The sequence below is a fragment of the Narcine bancroftii genome, chromosome 10 (genome assembly GCF_036971445.1).
Source record: "Narcine bancroftii isolate sNarBan1 chromosome 10, sNarBan1.hap1, whole genome shotgun sequence".
Taxonomy (NCBI): Eukaryota; Metazoa; Chordata; class Chondrichthyes; order Torpediniformes; family Narcinidae; genus Narcine; species Narcine bancroftii.
This window is the reverse complement of record NC_091478.1, coordinates 78,631,534-78,648,216: the sequence shown is the minus strand read 5'-3', so window position 1 is coordinate 78,648,216 and position 16,683 is coordinate 78,631,534. Positions and strand designations below refer to the sequence as shown.

The window sequence follows — 16,683 nt, the reverse complement described above, 5'->3', positions numbered from 1 at the left end:
GGCAAAACCCCAGCATAGGAGGTCCTGATTATATTCAATGCTCTGCCACTTCAAAAAATTTGCATGCCAAACACTTCACTCATGCAACACACACACACTCACATTGTATTCCAAACTCTGAAATCTGGAGATCACCCAGGTGGGCAGAGAAAATTATTCCAGGTGTCCTCAAAGCATCTTTGCCGAACTTTAAACATTGCCACAGTCTCCAAGGAAGTCCTGGCCCGTGACTTCTCAACTCCTTTCACCAAGAACACACAGGAATGTGTTCCACCTCCCCAGCCACCCACCCATCCGCCCCATCATGCAACCTCTGCTTCACTGTGGCAGAGTCTATGATTCCCCTTGTGGCCTCATCAGGCACTTTCAAACTTGCCTTTGCCATCAACTGCTCAAGTAAAAGACTCAGAAATATTAGCACATAGATTCAACCAACTCCGAGATCATAAACTAAAATTCAGTGTCATAAGCTAAGTTCCATCCAGACAATTATCATATAAAGAATAAATTAAACTATTTATTTGCACTGTGTGAATAGTAAAAGTTAACTCACTCAAAAGCATGGTAAAATCTCTCATTCTATCATGGAGGAAAGCTCACCAATAAATATGTGACTGAGGCAATGACTATTCAGCAAAATATTATATTTGACATAAAACACAAAACTTTTTAAAATATGTGCCTGAATTTGGCTATTAATAAATTTCCCTATTAAGACATTTTTTTGATTCACTGTATCTCGAGCTTCCTGATCTCAAACTGTGCTTTGATTTCTGTTAGGGCATACAACAGTTTGACAAAATGTTCCAACACTCTGACGCAAGAGGATCTCTGTCAAAACATAATCCATTTTAACCCAATATATCAACAAAGACCATTGAAACTCTCCTCAATTTGCCAGCATTAGCTGCACAATGTTTGGGATATTTACAGCACAGCTCCCTATGTAGCTGCCTGGATTGTTTGCTTTTGCAGAATGTCATGAAATCAATCCACCAGCTTCTTTTTCTAAAAGCAACAAAAACAATACATGTTAAGTAAAATTTAAAAGGGAGAGGAATGCGAATTTAAGGATGGGAGCATGGAGAACATGACTGGGGTGAATTGTAAAAGATAAAGAGCAGTGCAAAACTGAACATGGGCAGAGTTAAAAGGGCGAAGCACTGATAAATTGTCAATTGACTTAAATTTAAATTTAGACACATACCTACAACCCCAGTACGCTTTGAAGGGTTGGAGGAAACCGGAGCACCTAGAGGAGATCCTTGCAGACACAGGGAGAATGCACAAACTCCTTACAGACAGTGCCAGATTCGAACCTGATTTGCTGGCATTGTAGCAGGAAGCAGAAAACTCTACGCTAACCGTGCTGCACTCAATGTTTCCTCTGAAGGTACAAGGGGATATTGCTCCAGTTTTCTGCATCCCTCAAAAATGCAATCTTAGCATTTCTATCCCATAAACTGAGGCAAGCATGTGTACCTCCACAGCTTTACTGTAACTGCATTTCACAGGTTCAAATCCCATGCTGTTTTTGTGTGATCAGGTTTTTGGGATTGTGTCAGTTTTTTTTTAAATGATGATTGCCAGTTTTTGTTCGTTTTCAAAATTGTTTCAGTTGCACAGCATGAGAATCTGTCACATAAATTAATTCAATTGATGGCTCTCCCCACTGTTGGGCCCATGGCACACAAGGCCCATCTGTTTGAAACAGAAATCTGCTATTATGCCTTCCCACATGAAGTCACAATTCAATATACATTTTTGTGAAAAAAAATCTAATTTTGGCCTGTTCCGATCAAAGAGTAGTGGGCCATTCAGCCCATCTTACCTGTTCCATCTCTGCAGTGAATTTAAAATTTTAATTTAGACATACAGCACGGTAACAGGCCTTTTCGCCCCACGAGTCTGTGCCACCCAATTTACATCCCATTAGCCTACACCCCCGGTACGTTTTGAACGGTGGGAGGAAACCAGAGCACCCAGGGGAAACCCACGCAGACATGGTGAGAACATACAAACTCCTTACAGACAGCGCAGGACTTAAACCCTGGTCCTGATCGCTGGCGTTGTAAAGGTGTTGCGCTAACCACTATGCCAACCATTAAACTAGCCCTATTTGTTCTACCCCCATTACTCAGCAAATATTTCCTTTGCAATGACACACCCAACACCCTTTTAACAATCTACCACTGATTCTACATACACTGCACTTTCAAGAAGTGTATTCCAGGTCAAGCCAGCTGGCTGCTTCCAAACCACTCACCCTTCCGCTCTGTTACATGATAATGATCCTAAATTTGTCTGGTCTGATTATGACAATCCTCTGTTGGAAAATCTCCACATTTATATTAAATTTGAAACATCTTATTGAAACTCAATTCAGGGGAAATTTTGATATTAAATTCAAGAATCAAAGTTTGAGTGCATCTTTAATTTAATTCGATCAGGCAGTTCATGAGAATCTGAAGAGCTTGACCTTCAGTGACCCAAAATAAGGAAACAAAAGCACCAATAGCTCAACTTCCTCGACCTTAAGACATAATGAGCAATGTATTACGGTTTCAGAGGGTTACATGCCTCCATCTGTTTGAAACATTAAATGAACCATATTACCAATTATTTCCCATTAACATGGTGTGCTTGTTCACCAGCTGGTTGCTGGCAATGGCCCTTCTGGCTCAGACCAGGCTCCGTACAGTTCCCTCAAGTGAAAATTAGGATCAGAGAGTGGAAAGACACTTTTAATTTATTTCAGGCGTTAAAGTGGTATGGCTCTGGCCATAAAATGTCCACTTGCTCTTGGGACTCTCCACCTATTATTTTTTCCACCTGCAAGTAAATGAGTAAGAATGCAATTTACTGAGTGTTAAGAGACTCAACAGAAGTGTCCAAATTTCTTAGTCTCAATGTGGAGAATTTCCAGTAGAGGTGTGTCAGTAACCAGATGAGACAGATGCAAGATTATTATTAAAGGAACAGAGTGGTGTCAATAAATGAGGAGAATTATTTTTATGCAGTGAGCTGGAATACCCTGCTTGAAAGTGTGCAAATCCCACTATGTTCTGTTTGTTAAAATCTGCCATATTTATGTTCACAATGAAAATCTAATTTACTACTGACAAGTCACAGGATCAGTTTACACCATAAAGATAAAATATCTTCATCAGGAATCCACTTAAAATTTAAACAATATAAAATTTAGTCAATAAAAAGGATGTAGCTCCACATCCTTGCTATTTCTATTTTGATCATATTAAGTACAGTTGAGATCATCAAGGACAATTGGCTAGTTTAGAGTTACTGGAGCCCAATAGTTAGTGGGAGGCAAATTGTTTTATTAACTTCAAAGTGCTTTGTCAATCTTGTCAACTCATCTTGTCTGGTAACCCTTTCCATCACTTTTTGTAAACAATACCATGGAGACTTATGAGAATTATTTTTAAGAACAGGAAAAGGTTATTATTAAGCCATTATTCTCACATCCTACAAACACTTATCTCTCCAGAAAAGCTCCCAACTGCCTCAAACTCATTTACACTGGCAACTTCAACTAATTTCAGAACATCAGCTTTCTTGTTGTTTTAGGACATTAAAGTGTCAGTTTAAGTGTCAGTTTTCTTAGTTCTAGCACTTGTATCTCTCAATTAAAGAGTCAATGGTTCATTTAACATGGCACAGACTAAACAACAGCCCCAAACACGTATTTTGTTTCTTACTCACTTAAGGCAAGTATTTCCCTCTCCGATCAAGCAATGTGACAGGAGGAAGGAGAATCGGATGTTTGTCCCTGATACTCCGCAAGAAAATAAGAGCAGAAGCAGGCTCCCTGACTCTACAAACCTGCCCTGTCTTCAATGTCATCCCGGCTGATCTGCCACAGGCCTCGATTCCTCTTCAGTGTCCGAAGCCCGCATCCTTGAATTCCTCAATCTTTCAAAATGCATCTCCTCTTTAAATTTGTCCACTAATCTAACCTCCTCAATTACATAGATGGACAAAGTAGCTTATAAAATTCACTCCAGTTCATTTCTAATGTGAAGCTTCCACACAGATTGTATCACTTCAATTATTATGATGGACTTTCATTGAAAGGTTGATCCAATCAATTTCCAACAGGAAGATTATCACAGATAAGTAAAGTCATTTACTTCATATATCTCCCACATACATTAATGACAGAAAGCAATTTGTGAAATGTCCCACCACATTATGCAATTCATTTACCTTTCCCACTGATTTTGTTCCTTCCCAGGTCCTTTTTTCCAGGGATGGAGGTACCTGATAAATGTCTTGGGCTGGATTCATGGATGGAGGCACCTGGTAAATGTCCTGGCCTGGATTCATGGATGGAGGTATCTGGTAGACATCTTGTACAGGAGCCATGGAGGGGGGCACCTGATAGATATCCTGAGGTGGATTCTTTGATGGTATCTGGTAGACATCCTGGGATTGATTCATCGATGGAGGCACCTGGTAAATCTCCTGGGTTGGGTTCATGGACTGGGCCAACTGGCCTTGAGATGCTGTCTTCTGATACATGGTTTGTTGCTTAGTTGGTGTAGCTGGGTACTTGTTTGACTGGTTTTGCAGGGCAGGAGGAATCTGATACAAGCTCTGCTGTACTTTGTTTGATGAGGGCAACATATAGACATTATCTCCCTGGGATGTGTAAGCAGGGTGCATAGCTGTATACTGAGAAGATTGTGATGGCATTTGATAAACATTCTGTTGTTGGTAAGGATGCGATGATTGGGGGGACTGTTGTGCTTGGCTGGCATTTGGCTGTTTTTTCTCATACATTCCAACCAGGATCTTCAGCCGATTTCCAGGCACGATACCTTGCCGACCATGCAGTGAGCAGAGCCACCAGCCATCCAGACCTCCCGTGTTCCTTTCCAAAACAGTCATGATATCCCCTTTACGAAAAGTCAGTTCATCTGGTGATTCAGCCACGTTATCGTACAAGGCTTTAGCCAGTACATTCTGGAAGAAAAAAATAAAATCTCTTAGACAAAACATATATAAGCATTAGACTTAAAATATTCTGATCGAGGCATTGGTGAAACTCGTTCTGCGCAAACCTTCATTGTATTAAACATTTTTATTGAGCAGGTTATATATGAAATAATTATCTGAATGAAAAATACTTGGTTTTAAAAAGTGCTCAATCCTACAGGAGGGTAGAATGTTTTCTTGTGTCAATACAGAAAAGCCATAAGCACATTTCTTATAAATCACAAAAATTAATGAAATCTGCAATAGTTTTTATAGTAATATTATAAAAGTTATAATATGTATGCTTGCACTATGCCACCACTGCAAAACACCAAATTTCATAACTTGTTCATGACATTAAATCCTGATTCTGATATTAGTTCCTACACATATAGGAAAGGTTTATGCCTTCTCTGCTGTTCTCCTCACCTGTCCTTCGGTGAGTTGTGTAACTGAATGTGATCAGAACCTGATTGCCCTGTCTATACCTTTTGGAAAGGTCACCAACTGCAGGCTGCATGGCAGCTCAATATCGATCCCAAACCCCTCAACGCTAATGCAACCTATCATATATGGCCACAGTCAATCGTGAGCCCCATTATCCATTTCCAAATTTAACCTGATAATCCCTGACCCTAACTCCTTCTCTACCCAGTGAAGGACTCTTATCCAACCTTCACCCCTCATCTCTATGACAGGACCAATCCCAAACCTTTCTGCAGCTCCTCCCCTCTCTCCACCATTGTGAAACAAATGGAAAATGCTTTTGCTTCCACCAACTGAGCAGGGCCGACCACCTACATGACCTCTTGGTCTTCATGCTCTGTGGATCTTTGCACTTGTCAGGCCACATACCAAGTATGTAATAGTCTGCCATGCACAGCCAGCCAAATACCCCTTCTAGGCTTGAAGAATTAAGGTTACCAATATTTAGGTCACCTCAGCAAAGGCAATTTACCCAAAATAACATATGGTCAATATAAGGAACAGAGTCCAATAGAGGGTAATTCATAAAACATATTTCTGAGTAAAATTAAGTTGTTTTACTTTGAGTATGCAGAGCCACATGACATACAAATTAGTACCAATGTATCTAGATGAAAGTTGGTGCATCACATTCGGTCTGACCTCGGGTATGGTTGTAGGAGTTTGTAAGTTCTTCCTGTGTCTGCTTGGGTTATGCAACAACACAAGAAATAGGAGCAGAAGTAGGCCATCTGACCCAGTGAGCCTGCTCCACTATTTAATAAGATCATGGCTGATCTGGCTGTGGATTCAGCTCCACCTTCTTGGCTTCTCTCCATAACACTTAATTCTCCTACTTTGTAAAAACCTATCTGCATTTTAAATATATTCCATAAATCACCCTCCACTGCTTCCCCAGCTAGAGAATGCTTCATATTCACTACTCTTTGGGAAAAGCAGTTCCTTCTCTGTCCTAAATTTACACCCTCCAATTTGAGGCTATGACCCACAGTTCTGATCTCACCTACTTGTGGAACTATCTTTCCTTCCTCCATCTTATCTATCCTTTTCAATATTGTGCATGTTTCTTTAAGATCTCATCTCATTCTTATTAGTTCCACTGAGTCCAGTCCCAGGTGACTCAATCTCTCCTCAAAGGCTAACCCCCTTCATCTCTGGAATTAACCTTATAAACCTTCTCTGCACCGCCTCTAAAGGTAGTACAACTTTCCTCAAGGAGCAAGTTCTGAACTGCAGGCAATACTCCAGGTGTGGCCTCACCTGTAACCACTCTGCTCTTAAATTCAATCCCTCCAGCAACAAAGGACAACATCCCATTTGCCTTCTTGATTTGCACCTGCAAACCAACAGTTTCACCAGCTGGTCCAGTTTTCTCCCTAATGGGTTTAAGAGCTGCTGTACATTTACCCTTAGTGGAGATAAGTGCCAAAATAATCAACAGCAGAAGGAGGTCAGCTCATGAGAGAATAAGTTGTGGGGGTACAGGGGCATTAGACGAGCCATGAGGGGAAAACTGAACTGATGGGAAAACTGAACTGATGGGATTGCTCTTCTAGCATCAGGAATCTTCTCCGTGGGCCAAATCACCACTATCTGTGTCACAAGTATGCAATACACAGTGCAACAGTGAAATTCAAATGGCTGTGCTATGTGCTTGGACCACATTATTCGACTGTTTTTAAACAACTGCATATTAAAAATCAATCAGTTTCCAGTGGGAACACCATGGCACAATAAATAGTTACCTGCATTAGAAAGGATGAAGAACAAGACTCAGGTATCAAAGCTCAAAATATTTCTCAAGAGGTGAAAATCAATGGATGAACAAAGTATTAAATGGCATGGAAAAGATTATTCCAGTACTGTACATTAAGTGTCATCTTTAACATAAAGAAAGTCTCACATCATTTAATACCACTGTTTGAGACAAAGAATCAAAATTGTAAAAATGTAAATTAGTGAGAAACATCCAAAAAAAATCAGGTAAAACAGAATTAATTAGTTGAAAATAATGCTCAAGGATGATGTAGAAATAAACATCGTTGAGTTATACAGTTTGTGGAAAAGTTAAGTCTCTGCGATGATAGTTTTGGACCTGCCTGCAGAGAGAAAAAAACAACAAATCCAAGCCAAGGGAACAAGAAACACCCAAAAATCATCATGTTGCTTCCTGTAGCGAACATTCATGTTCGGTCATCAGAGTTCACCAGCTGTCAGTATATCAGGCTAAAATTCATGAAAAGCTGCACTTAGCTGCATGTGTTGCTCCAAACAGGACTCACTGCCATTTATCATGTTATCTATGAACTTTGCTCCATCTATTAATACAACAAAGTTTCTTTGCAAAAGCAAATCAATCTCCGTTTTGTCACAACACATTCCTCTACTGTCTATTCATCATCTAATTCAGTGATGACCAACTGGCAGAAAATGTTTAGGTCTGGTAAATGGGCAAATTAATGTCCTTTCAAAATTATTCCTTTGGCCCTGAGGGCCTCATGATAAATAGAGTGTCCCATGTGCTTGAACAACTTCCACAAGTCTGAAACCAAGAAATGTTACCTGTCCGCCTGTGGAAGAAGCATTCCTAGTGCTAAGTGTGGTGAATGTCTGCCAAGCAGCCTGTCTCCCCTCTGGTGAGTCTTGCTGTACTAACATTGGCTATGCATTATCTCTACTGTAAAGGACACTCCCCTTGGGTATAACTATATATGCACCTATTGTCTTTCATTATTGTACCATGAGTTTCTGCTAATAAAAGTCATGATTATTGTTTGACCTCATCATCTTTATCTACTTCATCAACTGGCACTTCACTAAGAATATGGGCCTTCCTGCAGTGGCCAGAATCCTCCCTCATTATGTCCACACACATGCACAACAGGGATGGCATAGTTGGCGCAATGCTGTTACAGTACCAACAACCAGGACCGGGGTTCAAATCCTGTGCTATCTGTAAGGGGTTTGTATGTTCTCCCCGTGTTTGTATGGGTTTTCCCCAGGTGCACTGGTTTCCACCCAGCATTCAAAAACGAACTGGGGTTGTTGGTCAATTGGGTGTAATTGGACGGAATGGGCTCATGGGCTGAAAGGGCCTGTTAATGTGCTGTATGTCTCAATGGTTTTAAAATTTTGAAATTTAAAATCATGCCACCTTATTCCATGAAGTCAATGGAGCACTTAAATACAATGGCCTTGTATGAAATCTTCAGCATCAAAGATCAGGGAGACTGCAGAAAGATTGGGTGAGTGGGCATCTGTGTGACTGATGCAGTTGAATACTGAATGGATGTGTGAGATTTTCCACTTTAGTTCTTAAACCCACATAAGAGGTTGAATGGTGATGATTAGGAAATGAGAAAGTGCAATGGGACCTAGGTGTCCTCATGCTCCAGGCTCTGAAAGCAAGCAGTAAGCTGCAGAAAGCAGATGAGAAGGCAAGTGGTTTGCTGGTATCATAGCAAGAAAAATACAGGAGTGCGACGTCCTTGCTGCAGTTGTACATGACCACGGTGAGACTGCAGCTGTAGTTTTGTGGAGCAGTTTGTTCTCTTTGTTTAAGGAAAGATGATCTTGCCGTGGGATCTTTGCAACAAAGGACTGACTGGGAAAGCAAGACTTTAAAGGAGGAACTGGGTTGGTTAGGCCAAAAGTCACTGCAGGATAGAAGAATGAGAGGGAATCCCACTGGAAGCCTAACAGAACTGGAAAGAGTACACTGGGAGAATACTCCCAGTCACTGGAGATCTCAGAACATGAGGCTTTAGGACCTCATGGGTGGCCAAACTTGCTTAATGTAAGAGCCATATACGATAAACTTCAGATATTTCCACGAGTCACACAGTATTTGTCAAAGAGCCACATGTGGTTTGGCCATTCCTGATTATGAACACATCATGAGACATTTCTTCAATTGAAGGGTGGAGAACCAGTGAAATTTTCTACCACCTAAGTCAGTAAATGTGGAGCCAAGTCAGTAAATGTATTTAGAGGAGATAGACACATTTCTTTACAGCAAAGGGATACAAGGAGAAGGAGGAACAGGTTACTGAAATGGATGATCAGCCATGATCATTTGAATAGAGCAGCAGGCCCATGGGCATAATCCTGCCCTTATCCTCTTTCTCCATGTCCAAGTTTCCAGTCGGTATTTTAACTGCCTGTAATAGTTTTCCCATTCAGATAGAAACCATGCCTTTTCTTCAGGGATTCAAATCTGGCATTATCCTTACTAAAAATAAATTGACTTCTCTCATAATTACTCGCTACTCTGTCCATCCACAAGGGAAGCGAAGGGCTGAGTAAACCTCTGGCCCACAAACCTCACCCTGCCACTCCTGCTGGATTTGCAAATGTGACTGAGCCTTTCCCAGAAACAGGAAGTGTTTGTTCCATGACTCATGGGCAGATCTGCTTCATAAATCCAGCAAGCTACTGCACACATAGCTCAACAACAAATTTTGAACCTGGCAATGCAGGAACACCAAATTTGTGAATTTCCTCCAAGGCATATCATAGCATCATGACGTGTTTTAGACGCAGCTTATCTTGTGAGACAAGGTTTCCTCTTCTCTCCGCAGAAGACTTATACAAGTCTTCACAACAAAGACCATTGAACCTCTTTCAGTTTCAAATGGTGGACGTGTCTTTCACACATGGCAAAAAAAAAATGTACTTGCAGAACTCCCTCATTTTTACTTAAGCCATAAGCCTTTCCAGGTCAAGAGGTGGCATCACAGTAATTCTCAAATGACCTGATTGGCCCTTTATCCCTCAACCGACATAATCTTAAACTAAATTTCCAATTGTCCATTTACCACTATTGGTAGATTTGTACGCCTATTTGCAATTTTGTACACCTATTTGCAATATTGATCATTATATTGCACTAACTTCCACAAATTAAGTGTCCCCCCCCCCCATATTACATTATTTCTATCAATTTATTGAATGCTTTGTCTTCATGAGGCTCATTAGCTACCATAGCATCCACGTCAGAAACCACATTAATAAATTGCTTTGATCTCTGATGAGGGACATTCCACCTTCAGGATGTTTTGTTACTGTGGCATTCAGGGAGATGTTGCAAATGCACAAAGTGTATTTTCCTAGTTTTTTGAACTAACCAAATTACATCAGAGGTTTTATTTCACAGTTGCACTGGAGTTTGATGGTTTTTCTCAATCCATGTTGAAAGAGTTTTAGTTTTTTTTTTAAACTGGGTGGGTTTGTCAAAAGTGCTTGCAAATGTGACCTGGATTTGTTCAGTCGTTTACTCTGAGTTAACAGTTCCAGCGTAAGAAGAAAGCAGAGAGATTCCTTTTTGCCTCCTTCATTTATTTCTCAATTTACTTGCAGGTGGATAGACAGGTTGGAGCGGGAGAGCATACTGAGTATCCAACCATGCACACAAGATGTGATGCATCCACCAGTAAAGGGGCTGCCTCCCTTCTCCAAGTGCTTGCCCCAGGGATATTCAAGGTCCAGGCTCAATGACAGAACCATCTGGAGCCAACCAGAGCACAGAATGAGATGGGTGATGAAAATGACCATTTCTGAATTGGTTTATTAGATACAGTGATGCTACCAGCCCAGCGCACTTCTACAGGACGAGGATGCCTCAGGGAGTCCAGGGACAGTGCTGGGTAGAATTAAATTAAATAGATATTAACCAACTATTTCGATAAACAGAAGAGATTTAGTTTCATTTGGCATCATGTTCGATGCAGATGGTTTGCGACAGAGGGCCTATTCTGCGCACCTCTCTTGCTATGAACTATTATTCTTTCTTGGTCCTTCAGAATTCCTAGGACATTAGTTAAAGGAAGAGAAAAATATAACCTTTGGTGTAAAGCTATCAGATAATGACAAGACTGTGTTCAAAAGTGAGACCCTGGTGGTCCCGTTGCCAGTGAGTCCTCGATGAATCGGGTGCAAAAGAGGCAAAGCATTCGATGAGTAAGATTCCTAAATGTTGCTATCAAATCTGCTTCCAATACTTTCCCTGGCATCGCATTTCACTCTGTGTGAAAACAAACTAGCTTTGCAAATCTCCTTTAAACCTTCCTTCTTTCACCTTAAGCCTATGCCCTCCAGGGGAAAAAAAACAATTGTCTACACTATCTAAGCTTCTCATTATTTTATAAACTTTTAACAAGTAACCCCTCAACCTCTGACGCTCCAAGGAAAAAAAAAATCCAAGCTTGTCTAACCTTTCCTAAATAGCTCATCGTCTCCAATCCAGCCAACCTCCTGGTGAACCACATCTGCACCTCCCCCCAATTTTTTTTGAATATTTTATTTAAAATTTTCCATATGTGCAGTAGTCAAAATTACTATAATAACACAAGTTTCAAAACAGCAAATTGAAAGTTACATACTTGATGGTTTTCACCCCATCCCAAAATCCTCTCCCTCAAAAAAATGTATACAAAGGTATAATACACCTATAGAAGCAAAAAAAGAAAAGAGAAAATTTTTGGATTGCACAGAGAGGTGTTGTCTAACACAAATAAATTAAAAAAAAATCTTCATTACCACTCAGAGGAGAATCTCGTGGGTCGAGAGATATAGAGGCATAGAAAGGACATTGTGACAAATTTAATTCTAATATTTGAGTATACAGGCACCAAATTTGCAAAACAAAAGCACAGCATATTAATTTCTCAAGCTATATGTCATTTTTTCCACTGGGCTCCAACTTTGAATTTCTGCATGCCACCTTGGCATACCCAAAGATATATCAGATTTCCAAGTAAACTGCAATACATTTCCTCACCACCACAAATGCTAGTTTAACAAATTCCAATTGATAATACTGATAATTTTAATTTAGGTCTTGTTCCTTCGATATTCCCTAATAAAAATAAATCTGGACTTTGCAGAAAAACAATTCTTGTAACTTGTCCCAAAAAAATTCCGTAGATCTTCTCAAAAGGGCTTTACATTAGGAACAAGACCAAGTTGAATGCAAAAAAAGTTCCTACATCTTCACCACACCTAAAACAATGATCCAATAAATCTGATTTCAATCTATTCAATTTCTGTGGTGTAAGATGTAACTGATATTTTTTAAAAATATTGAATTACATTGATACAATCCCTACACAAATCTGCCCATATTTGTTCATCAAATACAAAATTCCCACCTCTCTCTAGACTTGTGAAGTCCTCATTTGGGAGTTCCTACTTGTAATAATGAGTATATCAAAGAAGTAAACTTTTTAACAATTCTTCTCCTAATTAAAAAGTTCTACTTCAGTACAACTGTGCAACAACATGGTTGGTCCTAACTTATCCCTCAAATATGCTCTTAATTGAAAATACCATATTTATGCCTCGATTGCTCAAATGACATTAATTGACCCCTTTCATAACAATCTTAAACATTTGTAATCCCCTTATGAAATCAAATATTCAAAAATTGATTATCCTTTGAAAAAGATATGAGGATTTTGAATCAAAAGCATTTTAGGTGGTTATAGACCCTCTTACATCAATATCATCATTTATTTAATTCAAATTTTAATCAGATGTTTCAATAATGGTGTATCCTTATCACCAACCATCAATCTTGATTTACACTTGTATTTAAATTCTTCTGCTTTACTTTCTCCTGTTTTATCCAATTCTATATTAACCCATGCAAATTTTTCACTTTCAAAAAAAAACCAGCAAGAAATCTCATTTGCACCACTCGATGATTTTTTTTTTAAAATTAGGAAGCTGTAGACCTCCCACGTTAACTTCTCTTGACATTTTAGCTTTCCAGAGAAATTTACTTACATGTTTATTCAATTCTTGAAAAAAAATTTTGAGATAGTAAAATAGGTAATGTTTGGAAAAGATATTGTATTTTTGGGAATATATTCATCTTAATACAATTAATACTTTTCCAACTAAAGTTACAGGTAAATTCACCTCCACATCCTTTCTGTAATATGGCAGCCAGATCACCACACAATATTGCAAAAGTGGCCGAATCAAAGTTTTAACCACCATAATATGGCTTCCTGACTTTTAATGCTGAGATACTTGATCGTAAGGGTCTGTCTGATCTTTCTTAGTAGAAAGCAATGTGTTGGCACATCCTCTGAAAGAGAAAATTGAGTCACCATTCCTGACCCCCACCCAACCAGCTAATTCATGCATCACAGCTGCAGTCCAGCTTTGGCTCAACACTCTGCCTTTCTATCTCTTCCCACTGAATCTCTCCAGCCAGGCCATAAATCTCCATAGGATCAAGCAGCAAGCACAGTTAGGAGTGTCATTGCAGGAGAAATCTCATCTTTATTGCATGATCAGCAATTGCTAATCTCACTTTGTTAATCTCCAGCATTACCCCTTGTGACTGTGACTGCAATTCCAACAGCACTTACTCCAGCAATAACATTTTCTTCTCCTCCCTAATCAACTGATCGGAATGTCTGGACGCTGTAATTGTATAGTCTGTCCCAGCTTGCTTTGCCTTAACTGTCAGCAGGAGTCTCTGATGAAATGAGATCATATTCTTCCCTGGACATCAATTCTCTGCTGCAGGATTTACACAATGAGGACACACACATGCACTTTTCCCTCTCTCTCTCTTCAGAACCTAATCTATTAATCCCTCCATTCTGCAGCTCATGTGGACAAGCCCTACTTGTAAACACTTCAGGTAGGCCCAGTTCTTCTGATGCTTCATTCAGTAAGTCCAAGTAAAGCATAACATGCCACTGAACCAGTAGACGAGGCAGGAACTTAACACCTTTCCTCCCTTTGGGCTGCTACGATGATCACAGGCACAGGAACACGGACATGGGGAGGAGACTAGTCAAGCTGCCTGCCACTGATTGTTTGCCAGTAACTATATGTGTGGATGTCAGACAAAGCTGTGGGATCCCTATGATCCTATAAGTCACAGACACTCACTACCTGTGTCAGTGTTGACACAAGTCTTGCAGTATAGAGAAGAGTTAGCAATCATACAGTTATACAGCACAGAAACAGGCCATTTGCCTACCTTAGCTAGTCCCATTTGCCTGTATTTGGCCTATATCCACCAAAATCATTCCAATCCATGTCCCCATCTAAGTGTCTTTCAAACATTGTAATTGTACCCATTCTCTGCCACTTAATCTGGCAGCACATTCCATATTTCCACCATCCTTCAGTTTACACTTTGAGTCCCCTTTAACTCTTTTTCCTCTCACTTTAAATCTACCTCCCCTAGCCCCCCCCCTCAAAAGTTATCGACTCCCATATCCTGGGAAAAACTACAGGCAGTCTTTCCAATATAACAGGTACAAGGATGGATTGGTGAATACTCAGCTCTGAGTAAAGCAAGGTTTTGTCTGCTGAGCATGTCAGAGAAGTTGACAACTTGGGCAGAATTTGCTCTGAATTGCATCGCTACAATTACATGGAAGAAATGGATTGCATGTTGCTGAAAGAGTTGCAAGTAATAGGCAGCGAAAGGGTTGAATTATTATTGGCTTGCCATTGGGAGGAAAAAGGATTTGAAAGACGGGGGTGGGGGGGGGGAGAAAAATTCAGCAGTCAGACAGAAAAAGAATTCAAGGCTTAGAAGCTAGTCTAAACTATATGAAGTGACCCTGCTTTCCTGCACAGGCACATACCCCCTCCAGGTTCAACAGGATAATGCACAGGAAAGGTTGAACAGCCACACCAGCAGCAGGAAACGGTAGAGGAATTGTACTCCCACCAGCGGATCCAAATGTCAGTATTCAAAGAAGGCCTCAAACCAAGGCTCAGGAGGTGAGAATTATTTAATATGAAACACGAGCAGAGTATAACTGCGAATACTTACACCAGCAACTACGTTCCTTTCAACAAGCTTTCCTGAATTCCCGATTTATGTTGGAAGCACCTGGAAAGAGATACCGAACAAATTTGCCTCATACCCAGCCGTCTAATTGAGGATTCTACCAGCTTGCTCCGTCGGCAAAGATAAAATGTTCTCAAACAATCCTAATCTTGGAAAATAAGACAGTCACCATGAACTCGACATGCTAACGTATTTACCTAGACACTGGATTGCCAGGCAGACCGTGATGACACAGTTTGGGAGGATGTGTGCTTTTTCAAGTTAAGAATTATAACAAATTCTTAGCTTTATCCACCATAAAAGTTTTCCTCCCTCAATTTCTTATCTTCCTGTCCCAACACTTGCGCAATAAAAGTTAACAAATACGTGCATCACATTTTGGTCGCTGACTCCTTCATAAAGTGAATCAGATTGCTGAGTTATAGCAAAGCCTTGCACACAAAATAATAGACAGGATTTTAGAGCAGAGCCAAACACGTTTTGTTTGGCTAGGAATCAGGTTGAACTATATCAAGAAGGCTCGATGCATGATGCTGCTTGTCTGGCTTTGTACCTTTCATATCCAAGGAACAGCAAAAGCAGAAGACAAGCTGAAGCATTAGTTGGAGCTGAACTACAGGTGCTTTTGAGTTCGATACTTCTTATGTTGCAGGAGGCTAACATCTGTGGCCTGGCTCACCGCACTTCTTTCATCAAATCCTAAAAAAACACTCACTTTAGCACTGAAAACGTAGGGCCAATGCATGATGCCCAGGTCTTGTAGCAAAAACTCCAAAAGGAAATGGAAGAGGATCTACACATTTTGCAACATTCAGAGTTGGCAATGTTCTTTGGATTATATTCCTTAACAAAATGTAAACCGTAATCTGTGCTGATTTTTAAGTTTTATGTGTGACTTCTTGAACCTTGGAGCGACTGGGGTGTTTTACGCAGTAATATGAGATAGACAACAGACTCGCCAAGGCAAATAGCGCCTTTGGAAGACTACACAAAAGAGTCTGGAAAAACAACCAACTGAAAAACCTCACAAAGATTAGCTTATACAGAGCCGTTGTCATACCCACACTCCTGTTCGGCTCCGAATCATGGGTCCTCTACCGGCATCACCCACGGCTCCCAGAACGCTTCCACCAGCGTTGTCTCCGCTCCATCCTCAACATTCATTGGAGCGACTTCATCCCTAACATCGAAGTACTCGAGATGGCAGAGGCCGACAGCATCGAATCCACGCTGCTGAAGATCCAACTGCGCTGGGTAGGTCACGTCTCCAGAATGGAGGACCATCGCCTTCCCAAGATCGTGTTAAATGGCGAGCTCTCCACTGGCCACCGTGACAGAGGTGCACCAAAGAAGAGGTACAAGGACTGCCTGAA

The 16,683-nt window shown here is 40.4% G+C and overlaps 1 protein-coding gene across 8 annotated transcripts in view; it reads right to left on the bottom strand.

Moving 5' to 3' along the window:
- bcar1 (BCAR1 scaffold protein, Cas family member) overlaps positions 1-16,683 on the bottom strand; it is a 257,597-nt gene that overhangs the window by 76,724 nt on the left and 164,190 nt on the right. For 7 of the 8 annotated variants that reach the window (XM_069901522.1, XM_069901518.1, XM_069901516.1 and 4 more), the window contains one exon: positions 4,228-4,986. In XM_069901522.1, the coding sequence (XP_069757623.1) occupies positions 4,228-4,911 (684 nt within the window). In that variant the 5' untranslated portion in view covers positions 4,912-4,986. Of the gene's footprint in view, positions 1-4,227; positions 4,987-15,292; positions 15,356-16,683 lie in introns of those variants that run through there. The other variant, XM_069901523.1, reaches the window with a different exon arrangement.